The sequence below is a fragment of the Pelophylax lessonae genome, assembly GCF_965119305.1.
Source record: "Pelophylax lessonae genome assembly, chromosome: 1".
Lineage (NCBI taxonomy): Eukaryota > Metazoa > Chordata > Amphibia > Anura > Ranidae > Pelophylax > Pelophylax lessonae.
The window spans coordinates 784,591,338-784,612,239 of record NC_138768.1 but is presented as its reverse complement, the minus strand read 5'-3'; the positions used below and the strand labels follow the sequence as shown (position 1 = coordinate 784,612,239).

The 20,902-nt window shown below is 44.4% G+C and overlaps 1 protein-coding gene across 1 annotated transcript in view; it reads right to left on the bottom strand.

The window, feature by feature from the left end:
* TAPT1 (transmembrane anterior posterior transformation 1) overlaps positions 1–20,902 on the bottom strand; it is a 152,137-nt gene that overhangs the window by 68,677 nt on the left and 62,558 nt on the right. The window contains exon 3 of the mRNA XM_082243088.1: positions 19,799–19,917. Coding sequence (XP_082099214.1) covers positions 19,799–19,917 — 119 coding nt within the window. The remainder of the gene's footprint in view (positions 1–19,798; positions 19,918–20,902) is intronic.

The window sequence follows — 20,902 nt, the reverse complement described above, 5'->3', positions numbered from 1 at the left end:
TAGGTACTTTAGGCCACAATGGTGCCACGACTCCAGGTTCAAGTCCATGGAAAGGAAAGTCAGTGTCTGGAACGGTATGGGGAAAATAAATATATTTTCAAATGTAGGTCCAGCACAAACAAATCTATGCAACAAAGCAAGTATGATTCTCATAATCAAAAGAAGAAGTTTTCATGATTGGTTCCACTCCCCTTCCTTAACCTGTGAGTCCCTTATTGGCCATTAGGCTAAGTTCACACATGTTCGGTGCGAATTTCCCCTCCGTTTTCACTGCAAATTTCTTAAGCTGCTGTTCAGCTGCAATTTTAGATGCAATTTAGATGCAAACTTTTGGAGCCAGCGGCCAGCAGTGTCTTTATCATTAGCTGGTTAAGGAGTGGGTCGGGATGACTCATCAGTTGTTAGCGAGATTACCCTAAATGCTATTCCATACATTAAAGACAAATTCAGGGTATGGTATATTTTAGGGTTGCACCGATACTGGATTTTTAAATTGGCCAGTACGAACACAGATACCTCCAGTCAAGTAGTCGCCAATACCAAGTACTGATACCATTGCGGTGTAATTTGAGCCCATACAAAATGAATGGGCTCAAATCGCACTGCAAAGAATAACGTGATTTGAACCGGAATGCGGTGCGATTCCTGTCCAAGTCGCATTTGGTTTCCCCACCGCTCCTGTGTGAACCCAGGCTGAAATCACTATGACGAGTCTGGGTTCACACAGGAGCAGTGTGGGAAATTCAGACAGGAATAGCACAGCATTCATCTTCAAATCACATGTGATTATTTGCATTGCGATTTTAGTCCATTCATTTTGTATGGGCTCAAATTGCACCGCAAAGGTATGGGTTTAGACTTTAGAGCATCGGTGCATTTTCACAAATACTCGTGAAAATACTCTGTATCGGCACCAATACCAGTATGGGTGCAACCCTAGTATATTTTACGTGGTTACATTGGTCCAACTTGGATGAAGGTAAATATGTACTCTGCTCAATAAAATCAAAGCAAAACTTTGAAAACACATCAGGTCTCAACTGGGAAAAATATCACGCTGGATATCTTTACTGATATGGACTAGGTAATGTGTTAGGAATGAAAGGATGTCACATCGTTTGAGGGAAACAGACTTTGGAAGTAGCTTAGTCAGATTTGAATAGAATAAGGAAGAATTAGGATTCCTGTTTTACCAAAACATGGTGCTCGGTTTCTCCAAGTTTAAAGGCTCATTTATATTAGACAGCAGATAGTGCTATCTGCTCTCCATAATACTTTGCGGTACAACTGCTGTAGGCAGGCTGAAGTATTCTAAGGAGTTCTACCTGCTTAACACTGAATAAATGTTAGGTATACAACATTTAGGCTTTTTATCAGATTTAAAATGTCCTGTTGCTGAACAATTTTACATTGCTGTATCTTCTGTGGTCTCTTTCTTCTTGTAGTAAAACATCTACTTGTGTGCTCCTTGGGTAGAATCTTTAGAACTACAATTGTTATTTAAAACTGTCCCGATGACTGGATGTTGTGTTAATGGATGCAGAAGTTACCACAAAAGTGTTACCAATAAAAAGAAAAAAAAAAAAAAAGACAAAACCTGTTTTTGCAGCAAAAATACATTTTTCCTCTCAAAATATATCTTATAATAATGTATATGTGTATTTTTTTTTTTTATTTAGCAGGAATAACCATAATATAATATCATTTCGCTCCACAGATGCCTGTACACATCCTTGTAATGCTTTCCTTGCTCTTCTCTCAGTCTTTCCTCCCCGGGTTGCGGTGATATTTCACGCTGCTTATCGCGGTACATCAATGTGATAATTCAGCCGCTTAAGCAGGTTTGGACTTTTCACCAGCAGTGGTGAAATATTATCACGATGCAAGCAAAAAGATGAACAATGATAATGCAGGCATTAACACAGTTAACGGATAACTAAATCTAAAGCTTTCAGAAAATCTGAATATAGTCAACCATTCAGCTTCAAGAACAGTGGGACAGAGCCATCTAGTGTCATGGTTTGAAAATACATTTGACCAAAAACAAAGACTTCGTTCAAAATGGGAACATTTAAACATTTAGGCTCCTCAGTCACTGAGCAACAATTTACTTCATTTTGAACAATATTTATAATTTTAATTATCAGAAAAGGAAAAAACAAAAAATATACAGAACTCCATACATATTTTAGCATATCCACTCAAGTGTTGGGTGACCACAATATCCCAAAAAGAATGAAAACTGCACCTTACATTTTATTATTTATTTTGGAAAAGAGGACTACCAGGTGTAGGATGACAAGCAAACAGAAGAAATGGGGAAAGAACTGCCATAGGTATAAAGCCATCAGTGCACACAATATAGGGACAGTTGCAAGAACAAAACCAAAAAGCCATCTTCCTGATGGGTTTCTTATCTCCAGCTGCTTGCATGGCCGGGCCAAAGGGACGTCACTCCCATACGCGCGCATTGGATTTACATAGCTGCGGCACAAAGAGGGGGCCGTAAACGTACAGCTCAGATCACATTGCCTGCTGAGGGTCTCTTCTGTTAAAAAAATCCTGCCTGTCAGTGGTTTTTGAAATTCTAACTTTACCAGCACTTTAAGAAAATACAAAGCTTCCTGTGAATAGCTGAGCAGCATTTAGCCAGACTGGATTTTGTCACAAGAACAGGATGGGAAGTCTGTCTCGCCGCCTGAACGCAGCGCTGTATCCTTTACGTAGCTGAGCCTACATACAACTCACACAGCACTGACAGCTGCTGCATGTGCAGTGAAGGAAATCGTTTGTCCAAACAAACTATATAAAGTTTAATAAAACAAAGTTAGACTTCAAAAAACAACTCCAGGATGGTGATTCAATTTGCACAATGGTCCAGTATAGTCAGTTAGGCTTAAAATCGCTGACATTCTATTAATCAACTGCGTGTTTTGTCCAAAACTAGTTTTAAAAGCGGTAAGGTCATCATTCTTTTCTTGAAAGATTCTCAGTCCCCAGGGTCCGGAAAGAGAGGTCTTAGAAGCAGCAATGTAATTTCCTATTAGTGCCCATCGTAACTCACTGAGGCTACACATCCCAGCATGCCCTGGGATATAGAGAGTTTGTGTGGGCCGGACTGTGGTCATGTGTGCAATGGATCTGAAGTGTGCTACACAGCAGCTTCCGACTCCACCCATTGACATTGTTGTGCCCTGCTTTGCTCTCTTTTTAGGACAGTACATTGCACATTGTTTCCCCAAAGTGCGGTATGTGAAGCGGATGTGACTGGTCTGCCACTTCTGTGTCTGGTCATTGGAGGCGGGATCATCCAATTACACAGTACAGTGGGTGGATCAGACTGGCAGTTCTAGACTCTTGGGTCCACCTACTGCAGTGAGCAGCCGAATGATTACATTTCAATGCCTTTACTAAAAACAACAGAAGGGATTGCACAAGACCGGTAGCTGAGGGGAGAGAGGGAAAATCAGCCTCCAGTCAGAATATAAGGGGGTCAGAGGGCTTTAAACTGAACAAAGGCGGCTGGATATCTGACAGGCAAGAGAACTGCGCACTGTAAGACCAACAGATTTAAGAAGTATGGAAGCACCTGTTCAAATATGTAATAACATTTCTGGCCGAAGTTCCGCTATAAGTGGCTTAGATTGGTGAAAAGGAAGGACATAAGCCCCGTACACACGTAGCGATCGTCGGCCAAAAGATCGGCCATCTTTTTCCGGTGCTGTCCTGTCGGCTGAAAAGTGCTAAAGACTGCACACGAATTTTGTCGGCCAACAACAGCCGACTGCAGAAGTGATGTAATGTGATGGTTAACTTTCCCTGTGTTTTTTCTTTTCTGAGCATGCCCAGTCTTGCTAATGTGCTCTTTGTCGGCCGAATTCTGTACTGACTGGCGAACAATCGGCCGTTCTGGTGACAGCCAACAAATATTTTAAAGTCTGCACGTCAGATTCTGTTCGGCCGAAAATGCGCTGTCGGAAGCATCATACTAACAAGCCTACAATCGGCCGATCGGTCGGTGGCCAAATATTTATGGCCGACAATCGGTACGTGTGTACGGGGCTTAAGGAAGAGAAGAGGCAGCAATCCAGCAAGCATGCGAGTTAAACTGTCACATGTAGCCTAAATGATCAACAAAAAAATAAATAGATTTCTGTGTTGCAGTCCTTGAGACAACCTTTTTATCAGACAGGAAGTGAAGGAATCCTATTTTGGACCCAGTCCATCCCCACTCGGTCCAAAACAAAAGAAAAGTTTAGTCTACAGATAAAGGCCTTACGCTTACGGATGTTTTTCAGCATCACACAGATGCAATGGGGATGTTCAGTCTCTTAGCTATTTTAGTGTGCTTAGACCCTCAATCTCCCAAATGGAATTTCAGGTGTTGGCCTGGTCAGAGTACCTGCTCCATAAGACCAGACAATGCCTGGGCACACTCCTTGCAAGTCTGTACACACACCGTTCGCCTGGAGCAAGCCTTCACCTGACTAAAGACAACTTGCTTGCGGAAAATACTCTCCCCTGTCCAATCAGTTTCCAATATTTCGAAACCGACATTACCTGCATCTTCAGGCCTCAGTTAGACTTGCTGTTGGGAGTCTCAAATATGCGTGGTTGAGCCACGTTTTTACTGCCTGACAGTACCCCCCCCCCCCTAAAAACTGTAGTAGGTAGCAGAGGGAGATGTTTATGTGCTGTCACGACGATACAATGAGTTCTGCAGGTGGCAAGCCCGCCGAATGCTGCATATACAATGGAGAAGCGCTGCAAACACACAGCATGGAATGCACGCGGTTGAGCTTGTCGGCAAAAATGGTGTTAAAAAAGGCAGTGAGGAGGCTTTGCAGCACTTCCTCACCGCCTGTCAGTAGCCTCTGGAGCATGGTCCAAAAGCAGATCAGGCTTCAGAGGTGAGGAGGATTTAAGTGTAGTACAGAAGATCATAAAATCGTACAAAAAAAAAAAAATACAGTTTTCGAAGCAATCGTACGATAATCTAATAATTCGTACACAGCTTACGTCCGAAATTATCCGAAGGGACAAGAACTAAAAATGGATTTTTGTAAAATCTTACCGTAAAATCCTTTTCTCTTAGCTCATCGACAGACGTAGTCCTCGGTGATACACCACCTTCGGGTTATGTTACCTCCGCAGGAGCAGGACTAGACAGGAAATTAAAAAGCTCTGGCCACACCCTAGGGGCAGTCCCAGAGGGTATATCCTCTCTCTCTCTGCCTCAGCAAATCAGTTATGTGAAAAAGCAGTGCTTAGAGAATTTAACCCAACCCAACTCCAAAACAGAGGGGCGGGGACTACGTCTGTCGATGAGCTAAGAGAAAAGGATTTTACGGTAAGATTTTACAAAAATCCATTTTTCTCTAGCGCTCATCGACAGACGTAGTCCTCGGTGATACACCACCTTCGGGACGTCCCAGAGCAGTATCACAACTGAGGGGTGGGAAAATGGAAATCAAATCCCAATCTAGAAGGCCCAACCGGTGCCAACTAGAAGTTTACAATGCTCATCCTTAATGATGAGACTCAACAAAAAAATTTTCAAACAGAAAAAAACCCTCGAGGTAGACCACCGGTCTCCTCAAATTGCGGCCTGCAAAACCTTGCGGCCAAATGAGGCATCCGCCGATGCCGTCACATCAATTTTATAGAATTTTGTAAAGGTATGTACCGACGACCAGGTGGCCGCCTTACATACCTGGACCACTGACGCCTGATGGCGAAAGGCCCAGGAAGTACTGAGCGCTCGAGTGGAGTGCGCCCTAACAGGGAACGGAGGACTCTGACCCTTAATAGAATAAGCCTGTACCACCGTTTGTCTAATCCATTTGGCAATGGTCGCGGCAGATGCAGGCAAACCCTTTCTGGGGCCATCCGTGATCACAAAAAGTGAATCCGTCTTACGGAATGATTCCGTAGCTTTCAGGTATACCCTGATTGCCCGAACCACATCCAAGGAATGCAACGCATGTTCCCGATGATGCTTGGGCTGAGGACACAAGGAAGGTAGTACAATATCTTCATTCAGATGAAAATCTGAAACCACCTTAGGAAGAAAAGATGGCTTAGGATGAAGTACTACCTTATCCCTATGAATCACTAGGTATGGGGACTGGCATGATAATGCAGCCAGTTCTGACACCCTGCGAGCAGAAGTAATAGCCACCAAGAAGACCACCTTCTGGGATAAAGTAAGCAAGGGAATCTCCCTGATGTTTTCAAAGGGAGGTTTCTGTAGAACCGACAAAACCAAATTAAGATCCCAGGGCGGTAAGGGCGCGCGGACTGGAGGAGCCAGGTGCCGCACCCCCTGGATGAAATTCCGCACCAAGGATCTGGTAGCTAAAGGTTTCTGAAAGAAGATTGCTAATGCTGAAACTTGACCCTTGATGGTGCTCAAGGCTAGCTTCTGCTCAACCCCTTGTTGCAAAAAGGCCAATATTCGAGACACCGAATAGGTACGTGGAGGAAATCCTAAAGATTCGCACCACGCAATGTAAGTCTTCCATGTGTGATAATAGACTTTGCTGGAAGTCGCTTTCCTTGCTTTAATAAGGGTAGGAATGACTGAAGTAGACAAACCTCTGTCCTTCAGTACTTGGGTCTCAATGGCCAGGCCATTAAAACCAGCGACTGTAAAGCACGAAGGTAAATAGGTCCTAGAGACTACAGACACTCCCTGAGACGAAGTTCCCACGGAACGTCTGCGACTAACATGTCCAAGTCGGCCAGGCCGGCTTGAAGAGGCCAGCCTAGAATTTCTAGGACCACTGGCGCTGATAGGATCTGAACCAGGCGTCCCTAGAGCTATCTGGCCCCGACCATCCGAGAAAGTCTGGTCGTTTTCTGTTCCCACACATTTATCAGATACCTGATAGTTATCAGGAAAGGTGATCTTTTCTGGTTGAACCTCAGGGACCGAAGTCACCCGACTAGAGGCTACTTGGCCTATCTGGTCAATCAGATCCGATTCCTGTGAGGTATCGGGACTAATCTTAGGAAAAGGTAAAGGAAAAGATCTATTCAGGGAACGGTAACTACCGCTTCCTGTACTTAAATGTTGGAAGGGAAGAATCGCACCGGTAGTAGTGGTAGATGCTCGATCTAATGTCCTGAATACCGGTGAAAACGTCCCCCCACCCTGAAATCGGGTGGGGGCGCACCTTCAGGCTGTGTACTCCTTTACTTCGGGTTTGGCTGGGTTGGTCCTCTGCTTGTCCGACCATCCCTTCTTGAACCCTCCTGGAGGAGTCTTGCCTTTCCCGGGAGTACCAGCCGGGCGCCCTTTATGGGCGGTAAAGAAAGGTCCTCGCTTGTTGCGAGGTCCCTTAACTTTTGCAGCCTGTGGCAAAAAAGTACTCTTGCCCCCGGTGGCATCCTTAATGATTTCATCTAGGTTGGCTCCAAATAGACGATTCCCCTGAAAAGGGAGATTGGTCAAAGTCTTTTTGGAACCTAGGTCAGCTGACCAGCATTTTAACCACAGCACACGTCTGAGGATCACTGCTAACTTAGATGCATGCCCTAACAAGGGAGTAGTGTCCAAGGCTGCGTCACAGATAAACCGTAGCCCTTGTATGATCTGTTCTATCAAATCAGATGTCTCCTGGGGAATATCTATTCCCCTAAGATCTTGGCGTACCATTTTCGCCCATTCCGTAAGTGTCTGGGAAACTAGACCAATAACAATTACTGGTCTAAATGCTGACCCTATCAGAGAAAAGATAGTGCGGGACTCCGCTTCTATCTTTCGATCCACCGGATCCTTAAAGGACGAAGTGTCCTCCACTGGAATAACCGTGGCTTTATTCAGCCTGGAAATAGGCGGATCCACGACTGGTGGTACCGTCCATTTCTTAATGATGGATTCCTCAAACGGATAGCGTCTAGCAATACGCTTGGAAATAGTAAAGGTACGTTTAGAATGCTCCCATTCTCCTTTAATCTGATTACCAAAACATTTAGGTACAGGAAAAGCCTTCGCCGTCTTGATGGGTTTATTAGTCCCAAAAGGCCTTTCTGTTTCAGTTGCCTCTGCCGGTAAAGCCTCAAGTTTTAAGGTTTCTTGCACTGCCACAACTAGTGCGTCCACCAATGCTTCTTCCTGAATTATAGCAGGAGAAGAAGCATCCTCCTCACTGTCTGAGGGGGCTTTACCTGGGATAGCAGCCCTTGCAGAGGAACCTGCAACTGCAGTGACCATCTCTGAATCAGAGTCAGAGGTGTCAGATAGTATAGGGGTAGGCGGGGGTCGCTTCCTTGACCCCCGTCCCTGACAGGCCGCCTCCACCCGAGCCACCATAGACTCCATAATTGCTGTAAATGACTCTATACTCTGTGCACCGGCGGGTCCCGAGGCCCCCTCGAGGGAAACAGGTGGGGGAATATGTGTGGCAGGGTCCATAATAACTCCAGTTACTTCCTGGATGATATAATTCAAAAGTAAAGAAAAAACCTTTTTTTTTTTTTTTTTTTGACCCTCAGCGCCACAAAAAAAAAAACCCCTTAGTGTTACCTGCTAGGGATCCCTATCGATCGAGAGAGAGAGAGATAGACCCCCAGGCTCACCACTTGATGTTCAGAGTTAAACTGCAACAGCTTACAGCGCTGTCTTGACAAACAGGAAGTCTTTTGGCTGGCTGCCCAGGAAGAAGGGAGGCGGCTCCGCCCCTCTGCACGCCTTCCGGCGCCTCCCCCAAGCTCCACGAGGTGTAGAATCACCTCAAACATGGCCGCCCCCATGCTGGAGACACGAGGCTACGCCAAAATGGCGGCTCGTGCGATCCAGCAAAAAAAATGGCGGCGGCTTGTGCTGACTAGCGGTGTGCTGCAGGCACACAACACTCTCTCTGCATGGGGATATGGCGTGGTTGGCGGTACCGGCCCTGGCGGACCGCATGGCCGTTCGGGAGGCCTGCTAATAGCTGGAGATCTGATTTGGAAGGCAGTCTACATGTCCATGGCTTCTGACTGGTAGGTAGCTTATACTTAACCCATAAGATTCCCAGAATGCCACAGATTACATCTTTAAAACATGTATACAATAGATTGTTAGCTCCCAAACCAAGCCTCCTGGCTTTTTGCACACATAAAATCACACTCAAAGTAGGAGGATTTGTGACATGTTATAGGATAGAAAGAACTCTTTCTTACCATACAGAGAGGGGCCCGCGTTCACCACAAAACCCGTCAGGGAAAAAGGGGGAACATACTACTCACCATACCGGAACCAGGCGGGCACCAACTCCTGACAGTACCCCTCTCCACCGGGGCGGGAGGGCTGTCGACCGATACGGACGCCGTGACTCATGGTCTTTGGCGTTTCAGCGAGACGTTTAACTCGCGGGTTCAGTCCTTTTAATGGGACTTTGTCGCGGCCGACCCAGCGCGGAGCTATGGCCTGCACGCGCTCGTAGGCTGAACTGGGGTGACCACCGGATCTCGACATCCAGCCCGTCGCCCAGTTCAGCTTTCTTGCTTGAAGATCTCACAGGAACACTGGAGAAAAAAAGCTGTCTAAAAATCCTTTAAGAAAAAAATTCTTGCCAGGACCTAAGATCCCAGCAAGGTATCTAGGTCCTTACTCCTAACTAGACAGAAAATAACTGATTTGCTGAGGCAGAGAGAGAGAGGATATACCCTCTGGGACTGCCCCTAGGGTGTGGCCAGAGCTTTTTAATTTCCTGTCTAGTCCTGCTCCTGCGGAGGTAACATAACCCGAAGGTGGTGTATCACCGAGGACTACGTCTGTCGATGAGCGCTAGAGAAATGTTTTCTCGTACAATACCAGATCACAGGATTTTCCTTTAATCAATACAGTTTTCGTCTGAAAATACATTACATCAAGTCCGAATTTTTATTCGGTCGTACCAGAATTTTCCTAACTTTCGTAACCTCTTCACTTTCAATATAAGACTAGCATGGAAAAAACAAAAAAATAAAAACCAGACGATCATTCGTCCGAAAATCTCATTGTGTATACCAGGCTTTAGATGCAGGTCTAAATCAACCCTTACAGTGACAGATCATCAATCCGTTATAACGTATGCACACACTGGAGTGTCTACCTGTCCTGTGTCCATTATGCCAATTTAGTGTACCCAGGAGGGACAGATGCAGCGTCCAGCTTCACTGTCTGCAGCCTATCAGTCTAAGGCAGACTACGGCTGGGTGGGGCTGAACGCTGTACCGAGTAGTACTCGTGTTTAGGGCCCTAGGCATTCAGGGATGATTGTCCAGAAGGCAGGTCTTCTACCCACTGATATGCATGTTCAGCTTTAAGAGCTGGTTTTACTACATACATCAGACAAGACACAACAGCAGATCTAAAATATGCTTACATTACATGGCTGTGTTATTTCACATGTTGTAATCACTAGAATAAGTGTTGTTCTAAGGGATCAGCTACAAAGCCACAGTCTGCCATAACACAAGCAAACCATTCTACATATTGCTTCGCTCCGACACGGAAGCAGCCATTTGATATTCAGCGCTGAAACTGAACAATGCCTGAGCCAGAACAGCTTGTCTTGTTCATCTTAGAAACAACAGTGCTGATGTAATAACTCTCACATATAAACGGCAATAAATTCAGAATCATAAAATGTCAATGAATATAAAAGCAATCAGATACAATAAATGATTCTCCAACAAGGCTGCCAACTCATCCGATTAATTGCTGATGTATAGAAGTTAAGTAGGCCCTGGGGTTAATTTGATTTAGACAATGCTTTACCTACATTTAATTAACAAGAAACCTATGTAATCCAGCAATTAAAGGGATGAACTGGCATCTTTTCTCTCACTATATACTGGTCTTTAAAAATGCATTGAAAGCATTAGAATACCATAAAAAAAGCCACATAGCTCAAATTTATAAAATAAAGGACAGATTGCTGAAGTTTGTCACAGCCTATTAGTGGCAAATTTTATGACAGACTGAAGCGATTTGCGGTGACTGCGCCAAGTAGCGGTAAACGTTACAGCAGTCTCCGGCTTTTCAAATGCTCTCATTGTTCTCACTTGTGTATTTATGATCAGAATTTTTACCCTACAACAATTAATCTGAATGATCTTGAAGTTTATAAACCTACTTTGTGAATATCCCCACACATTTACTATCCACTAAGCCAGGAGAGTAGGCCGTGCCACACATTTTACAGAGCCTGCCTTCTGAACTATAGAGGTGCCGAGAGGAGGAGTTTCAGGAGGCGGAGTCAGTGCAGGAATCACTGCTTGCAATCAGAAAGGGACCATAGAATATGTAGACAAAAAAGGTTAGGAGGTGGAGGGACAAGAGTTTCCCTCCGTGAATGGTTGCAATGAGGGGCTCACAGGGATATAGGTGCAGACAAAAAAGCTTTATTGGTGAAGATGTACACACATGAAAAATATATACACGTTATTCTAATCAGTAAAAAGGGTGTGGAAGCTCATCAGGTGAACTGATTGACTCCGTGGACCCCTTGAGGGTCAGGGTGGTACAGACAGCAATAAAACACATTGAAGTCAAGCCAGCCAGCCAGCAAGCAAGCATCTCTGGCGATCAGCCACCATTTGGGACTAATTTATAGTCCTCTTTCCACCTACACGGGAGATCTCTTTTTGGAGACAATCATTCACTCATACTGCTGTTTAAGCAAATCGGCTGGTTAAGCCCGGATCCCCCCAACACATCTTACCATATATTGTTATTTGCTGTTTAAGCAAAACGGCTGGTTAAGCCACGACCCCTCCAGCACTATCATACCGTGCACTGCCCCATGGGGCTAGGTTTCCTTGGAGGCTCACAGCCAGGAAAGGAGACTTACATCATAGGAAGTTGGCCCGTGCTGTCTGTTACCACTTGAGACAATGATGCCTTATTTTGTCCTATTTCTGTGATGCACTGATGACATTTCATGACACTACGTCATATATATTTAGCAATTTTTTCAGTTGCCACTCTACACTTCATGGGCATTCCCATGTGCTTTTTCTCTTAGGGCTTACTATAGTCCCCTTCCTGGCCATAGCACTGTTGCTCGGGCTTTCAGAGTGATTTCAAGGTCGTGTTTCCTCGACTAATCACACCAAGCCCGTCTACAACAGTGCCTTACTGGGACTGGGTGGGTGGGGACCTCAATGTGTTTTATTGCTGTCTGTACCACCCTGACCCTCAAGGGGTCCACGGAGTCAATCAGTTCACCTGATGAGCTTCCACACCCTTTTTACTGATTAGAATAACGTGTATATATTTTTCATGTGTGTACATCTTCACCAATAAAGCTTTTTTGTCTGCACCTATATCCCTGTGAGCCCCTCATTGCAACCATTCACGGAGGGAAACTCTTGTCCCTCCACCTCCTAACCTTTTTTGTCCCCATATCTCAGGTTGCGCTGGGTTCCCGGTCCCAATTGACCGTGTGGTACGTGCCCTACTTGATTCTCGCCGACCCACCCAGTCTGGCTTGAGAATACCTCCCTAGCTACTCAGTTTTTTACATATTTTTTCTGCATTGAATATGTAGCACTTAGGATTTTAAAGTGGAACTTCCCTCTCTCAATCAACAATGATTATTTGTAATCCTCATGCTGCTAGCATCAGTAAATAAATAAGAAAATATATCATATTTACAATACTTGTTTTAAACCTTTTTTTTTTTTTTACATTTCTTCAGCTACTTCCTGGTTTCTTGCCTAGTCAAATGATGTCATAAATCCCAGGAGTCTTCAGGAGGGTCAACAACTGGGTTACTTTTTAGGTAGCCCAGGAGTCTTCAGGAGAGGAGGAAAGGTTCTCTTAGCTAAGCACACTCTCCTGTCTGTATGCCTGAGCTAAGGGCAGATGGATTCCAGGAAATGCTACATGAATAATTTGCTCTTAATGAAGATGGCCACAGCCAGAGATGCTAGGAAGATGTTTTTCAAAGTGATTTTTCAACAAAAGCGTTTTTAGTTTGTGGTGCTCAGATGCAGTGAAGATCTGCTTTAAAGTAAACCAAAGTAAAGAGCAGAAGAGAAGCTGTAAAGCATGCAGGGAATCAAGGAAGGTGTGAAAAGACATGGCCTGCAGGCAGGCAGAATGCACAAGATGGAAGGAGATTTTTTTAAGCAATCTTAAACTGGATTGTCAATAACTATTGTTTATATTGTCATTACACCGCTGATGTCATAAAATGAAAGTGTATGTTGTGACTATTGATCTCCTTTGAATATCTTAGCAAGCGAGTGCCAATGTTAACTATCTATGGCGAGGCATACTGCTACATAGTAGCTGCAATACAAATAAATCAATTCCCATGATGCAAACGACAGATGAAAACTTCCTTCGTAATAAGCTCACATACTTGGAAATATTCACTATAAATAAGCAGAAAGAACAAGCATGCTAGTTTTAGCCTAAGTAGACCCTGTCATCTTGCCCATGCAAGGCAAAGTAATAGGGACAATCCAAATCCCAGTTACTAGTCTTATACTCGTCTTTACACTTCCGTTACTGCATCCGCAAACGTTTTCTGGTGCTTCTAGGTTTTGAAGCGATTGTGGCCACCTTTTATCAGGCAATGCTCAAGCATAGTCTGAGCACTGTCACATGACAGGGGGTGACGTCAAAACTCTAAGCTCTGACACCGGGTATTAGAGGCATGTTGAGTATTTTGCAGATCTCGCATTTTGTCACAAAGTTGAAAATTGAAAAAAGAAAAACAAAAGAAATGAGAGCTGCAAAATCCTCACCATGTCTCTTAGCAAATACCTTGGGGTGTCTACTTTCCAAAAAGGGGTCATTTGGGGGGGGGGGGGGGGGGTTGTGCTATCTTGGCATTTTATTGCCTCCGAAACTGTGATAGGTAGTGAGGAGTGAAATCAACAATTTACGCCCTTAGAAAGCCTGAAGGCAGTGATTGGTTTTCGGGGTCCTGTACGCGGCTAGACTGCAAAAAGTCTCACACAGGAGAAGTACTCAGGAGAAGTAGCTGATTATATATTAAACATGACATGCTTTAAAATTGCGCACGCCCGTGCAGCGGTGACAAACTATGTACATTTTTAAAAGCCTTTACAGGTTACCACTTTAGATTTAGAGAGAATGTCTACTGCAAGAATTACTGCCCTCAATCTGATGTTTGTGGCGATATCTCACATGCATGGTGCAATTGCTGTTTACATATGACACCAGACCGATGCTTGTGCTTGCCTCTGCACGCAAACATGAGGGGACAGGGGTGCTTTCCCAATGGCGCTGTTTATATCCGGTGAAACCAAAGTCACAAAATGCTCGGAGCTTTAAGTATCTTAGGCCATAGGGATGATTGGAGTTGTTGTGGTCTCCAATCAGCTCTATGGTCAGTTGACTGAACCAGCGGCTGCAGTCTCGTGTTACCAGGTAAGACAGGAGAGCCCAAGAAAACCGTGGAGGGAGGGAGGAGGAGTCCCCTCCCACTGCTTGTAAAAGCAGTCTAGCAGCTAATTAGCCATTAGGATTGCTTTTACATGAAAGCTGACCGCTGGCTGTAAATAACGATACCAAGATGATGCCTAAACCTGGAGGCATCGTCCTGGTATGACCACTTAGAAGTCCAGCGACGTACCAGTACGTTGCTGGTCCTTGTTGGGCATATATTTGTAAGGTCCTTTTTTTTTTTATGCATCCTGTGGGCTGAACGAAAAAAAGAGAACCCAACATATTCCTCCATTCACATAGATCAATGTAGATGAAGAAATCTTTGCCAACAACTGTGTGGCATGCCCACCATTAGACCTCCCAGCATCCACCCACTTCTAATGATGGGCATACATGTAATGTTCTTTTTTCGCTCAGCCCGTGGGCTGAATGAAAAAAAAAAATATATAACAGATTCCTCCATTCACATCAATCGATGTGGATGAAGAAATCTCTGCCAAGAAGTGTTAAAAAATATTTGGCGAAGCTTACCGGAGATCCGCCCACGTGTCCAACTTTCCCTATGCTTCGCCATATACAGTGGGTACGGAAAGTATTCAGACCCCCTTAAATTTTTCACTCTTTGTTATATTGCAGCCATTTGCTAAAATCATTTAGGTTCATTCTTCTTCCTCATGAATGTACACATAGCACCCCATACTGACAGAAAAACACAGAATTGTTGACATTGTTGCAGATTTATTAAAAAAGAAAAAACTGAAATATCACTGTATGCTCCTTTTTTGAACTGCGGTGGTGAAATCACCTTCTACAGTGCTGCAAATACAGATTCACGTTTATGCTGAGCGCAAACGCTGCTGCTGTCAGGATAAACCAATCAGTGCTGCAGCTGATAGGCGTACCTGCATAGCAAACGATGGTTAACAATAAAACACAATAACAATAAAACATTACAATAGTATACAGTGCAGTAAAACAGTAGAATGGCGGTATCTGCAAAGCAAACTAAGGTTAACAATTAAAAACAGTAACAATAAAACATTACACTATAGCAGGATATTATAAAGTACAGTAAAACAGTAAGAACAGAAAAATAACTCAAATCGACAACTATTTTTGGCTTTTTTATTTTTCATTTTTTTTTTGTAACTGTAAAAAAAAAACTTTAAACGTTCCAGGCTAGCGTCTCTAAAAATGCAAACGCCATCTAACATCTTACGAGACCCTGTGTAAAAAAGTGTGCCCTAGACTGTGCTGTGCTGTACCCTATACTAATACTCCACTAGTGTGTGGTAGCGACGGAAACAGTGCCCGATGCAGAGATCAGGTTGGCCAGGAAAAGGAGGGACAAAAAAAAAAAAAGGGGGGGGTGTCACGACTATATTCGTGTTTTCTACAGACACGACATCTTCGGGGTGCTTTTTGGGTAGAGGTACCAGGGAGGACATATGGAAAATGCCTCTCATGCAGCCGACTCACTGTATCTGGATTGTGAATTTGGGCCACAGCACCTTCTGGATACAGAAGGGCTGTGATGATCTCTTCCTGGAATTTTAGGAAGGATCCATTTCTTCCTGATGCTTTGTATAGCACATAAGCGTTCAGTATAAAGATACTTTTTTGTACCAGCGTCTGGCCTTAAGGTCAATTAAGAAGAGCGTCATCATCTGGTCATTGTAGTCCACCCCTACCATGTTAAGGTTGCATTCGTGAACACAGAGGGGCTTCACAACAACACCAGTCACCGTTGTAAAGTCGTATCTGCGTATTCCACAATCAAAAAGGTGACTAAAAAGTGGCACCCTTGTGTATTAATTGTTCACGTATAACTAGTACCCCGTTTCCCAAATAATCTTGCCGCTGCTACCTATGTAGTCTGGGCAGTCGGGGGGCTCTTTTCCCTAATAAATCCGGAAACTACATTTATAGCTTGTTGCTCTGTCACAGAGCTTATACATCTTGACCCATTATCTGGCACGCTTGCTGGGGATAAAGGGTTTGAAAACAAAGGTGGCCAGAAAATATAATCAGGGACTCGTTAACCCAGACAGACTATTGGGGCATGCACAAGGCTGCAAATTTTTGGTTAAAATGAATTACTAGGGGCCGGTCATATCCAGGGTCACCCCAAGGATGACAGAGTTCAATTACATTGAAATGCATGAACCGTAAGATCTGCTCGTATCTAGTCCTGGCCATGGCAGCAGAGAACACAGGCATATGATGAATTGGGTCAGTGGACCAAAATGACCGCAGCTCACTCTTTTTACTAATGCCCATGAGAAGGGATAGACCCAGAAAGTTTCTAAATTCGGAAACAGTGATACGTTTTCATGCAAATTCTCCAGCAAGGGTCAAATTTGTATTTGTGGCGATAAATTGATCGGCATATAAATTGCTCAAAAAAACCAAGGGGAGTAAAGTTGGCTGTTTCCACCTGAATTCCAGGTTGGCCAGTGAATGGGGGGGGGGGGGGGGGGGAAAGAGTACGGGGGCTGCAGAATCTGTGGGCTCTCAATCAGGATTTGCAAGCGCATCAGGAAGGACACTATGGGCTCTACGGGTCTGTCTTTGAATTCTTGGTGGCTGTGGGACACTACTTGTGCTAGCCACCGCACCAGCTTGAACTGCAATTATGGGACCCGCCATATCACCAAGTGTTACTGCAGTGCTGGTTTGTCTACCACCGGGATGTACTAGGTGGCTGGTGCTTGCCAGTTCCCCAGAAGGTTGAGTGGCACTAGTACCGACACTCTGCTGCATACGAGAACCATGCACCCCAGCAACAGAAGAACAGGGTCGGGTACGCCTGACCTTCACAGGGACCACTACTCCCTTGTCAGAGCCATCTGTCAGGGTGCCGCTGTTCTCTACAGGTTCGATTACTAAGCCCGATTCTGACAGTAAGGTTTCCTCATCGCTCTCATCTGTCATGCTCAGCATCATGTAGTCCTCTTCACTAGTGTACCTCTGTTGGCCAAAACATTTATTAGGTACCTAGTGTGACTCACAGGTAAAAAAAAAAGCACCTGGTTGTAAAGGACTGTTTGAACAGTTACCAAATTTTTTTACTGCTAGCGCTAGCAAATCAGGCCTGACTCTGCTATCACTGCGGTTTGTGTGCTGTGTATCGGAAGGGAGAGTAATCTGCTCATACTGCACTTCTTGGGGGCTGGGCAGAGGGGCTAAATTCAGGTGCTGGCGGGTGTCGAGGCTGATCCTGCTAATGCTGCTTTTTGGGAACACTATACTAAACTATTGGGGACGCTAGTATAGTTCTGATCTGATCAAAGATATTGATCCTTTCAGACACTATACTAGTATTTGAGGTGTTTGTGTGTGTCACTGGCAATCAAAGGGTTAAAATGTATTACTGAATATGTAACGGCAATCTGGCGATATCCTGGATTCACGCTTATGTTAATGCTAACTGACATCACCTGTGACACTAATGCAGATATCAGAAAAAAGATCTGTACACTATAATAGTGATACTGTGACAGGGCAGTGAAGAGCTTATCTAGGGGGTGATCAGGGGATAAATCTTTATTAGGGGATATATGGCAGGTACCCTAAACCTATCTGAGGCAGACACTTACTACCACCAACTGGTGTCACCAGTGATACTAATACAGTGATCAGAAAATTATCTGTATATAGTGACAATGTGACAGGGAGTGAATGGGTTAACTGGAGGGTGTTCAGGGGGTTAAATATGTGCCTATATGTACTGGTGTCAGTGAAGTGCTTGTGTACTCATAGTTGATGCACTTTCCTCTCACGCTGAAACTGAAAAAGGGCTCCAGGAGAGGAGATTGCATAATTTTCTGTGTTTACATTATACAGGGAGAGGGGGAGAGAGAGAGGGGGGGAGAGAGAGGGGGGGAGAGAGAGGGGGGAGAGAGAGAGAGGGGGGGAGAGAGAGAGAGGGGGGGAGAGAGAGAGAGGGGGGGAGAGAGAGAGAGGGGGGAGAGAGAGAGAGGGGGGGAGAGAGAGAGAGGGAGAGGGGGAGAGAGAGAGGGGGGGAGAGGGAGAGAGAGAGAAGAGAGAGAGGAGAGAAGAGAGAAGAGAGAGAGGAGAGAGAGGGAAGAGAGAGAGGAGAGAAGAGAGAAGAGAGAGAGGAGAGAAGAGAGAAGAGAGGAGAGAGGAGAGAAGAGAGAGAAGAGAGAGAGGAGAGAAGAGAGAGAGAGAGAGAGAGAGAGAGAGAGAGAGAGAGAGAGAGAGAGAGAGCTCAACTAGAATATGCAGTTCAGCTTTGGGCACAAGTTCACAAAAAAGGATACCAAGGAACTGGAGAAAGTGCGGTGAAAAGCAACCAAACTGATAAGAGATGGAGGAGCTCATCTACGATGAAGGATTAGAGGAACCAAATTTATTCTCTCTTGAGATTGAGGGGGATATGATGAACATGTATAAATACATAACTGGTCCATATAGTGAACTTAGAGTTGGAGTATTCACTTTAAGGTCATCAGAGAGAACAAGGGAGAACTCTTTAAGGGCTCTTTCACACGGGAGCTCCGTATGTCCGCAAATCCTCCTATTTTTTTGCGGATGATTTGCGGACATAATGTTAGTCTATGGCATTGCGGATGTCAGCGGAATACCATCCGCTGACATCCGATTTTCTTCCTTTCAGTTCTGTTCCGTTTTTTGGAACGGAACAGAACCCTATTTTTCCTGCGTTCAAAAAACGGAAAGGAAGGAAAAAATCGGATGTCAGCACAAATGTCATCCGCTCCATGAAAAAAGAAAAAAAGTCCCGCAGCGGAGCAAAACACCGGAGCGGCCGTGTGAAAGAGGCCTAAATCTCTTTTGCTCCAGATGTAATCTCCAAATATGGAAAGGTTTCTTCACAGTTAGAGCTGTGAAAATGTGGAATAGACTCAATCAACAGCTGGTTCTGGCCAGCTCATCAGATTCCTTTAAAAAAGGTCTGGATTTTTTCATAAATGTACATAATATAACTGGATATTAACATTTATAGGTAAAGTTGATACAGGAAATATCAGATTGCCTCTTGGGGGATCAGGAAGGTATTTTTCCCCTGCTGGAGCGAATTGGATCATGCTTTGCTGGGGTTTCTTGCCTTCCACTTGCGCAACTGTGGGTACAGGATTGTGTATATGGGATTGTGATTTTTCTTCCCCTTTTTATTGCTTGAACTAGATGGACTAGCCAGACTAACTACGGAACAATGTAAGCAAGAATCTGGAATCATCAGAAATGCTGTATCTGTGTTTAATCCTTTACTGTATCAGGCTGACTGCAGGCATAGCATCCATAAGGCAGAGCTGGAAAGTCAAGTTGCATGATGGGCTTATGCTAGGAGCTCATAACACATACAAACAGTACCCTAGAGGAAGAGCAAAGTAAAGGAGAAGACAAATCTTATTTTACCTTAATCCACAACAAGGCAGTGTAATGAACCTGATAAATGCCAGCAGGACCCTCAGCGGGAGCAATGTGAAAACATACAAGAAAGCATCGAGGCACAGGAAGAACCCAAAGAACATCAGCTGAAAAGAAAGAAAGAAGAAATATGAGAGAACAGATCTGCAATATTAAAGTGAACCTGTCATCAGGAAAAGACTGGTTTCAGATGTCACTATTCTCTGTCACAGACAATCATGCAAGTTTCAGGGATGTGACTAGCTTCTCATTCTAAAGTGTTTGTAAAGGTTTTATTTTTTTTTTTTTTTTTTAATTCGCTCCATTAAGGGGAAAAAAAAAAAAAAAAAATCTTTGTTTAGCTCCCCTCCAGCTACCCCGGCTCGTCCCTGTCCAATGGGGCTCTGGCATTCCAAGGCCTAGTGAAAGACTATAACCTGCTCACGCTCGCTGGCTAGGCTGGGAGACCTTAAGGATCTAGAATATCCAGTCCGAAACCCAGCCGGCTGTTGCTTGTAGTTCTCCAGGAACTCCAAGATAAATAAACTACAAAAAAAGGTTCCCAAAAAATAACAGCTAAGACCGAAGTCCCAGCAGGGAACTAGGTCCTACTCTTAAACGAAGCAGAAGCAAACTGAGGGCTATGGCAGAGTGTGTGGGGTTATGCCTGCAGGGACTGCCCCATAAGCGTGGTGAAGTTTTTTCCTACCTAGTGTCTTACTCCTGTAGTGGGCAGCATAACCCAATGGTCAAGAAGATATGGAGCTGCGTCTGTCAAACTATAGAGGAACTGGTATTCTGCTTCCCTTGAAAACGTCACTCCAACCTAAGCTGATATTTCAGTTCAGTTTAGATGCTTGAGAGTTTACTCGCCTAAAGGCTCTAACAGGATAAAATGAAGTTTGCTAAAGCATTTAATATCAAACTGCCTTTTTTCCAGAAAACGGCCTTTTCACTTTTTTTGCATGTCAGCCCCGGAAATCCTGACAAACCGCTCCCATCTTCACGCAGTGTGGTGGAAAGCTTCTTGATGGATTGAATCACAGATACTTATTTTTTATTTTTAAAAACACTTGTTACAACACTCACTCTTCCTTGGACCTTATTCACTTT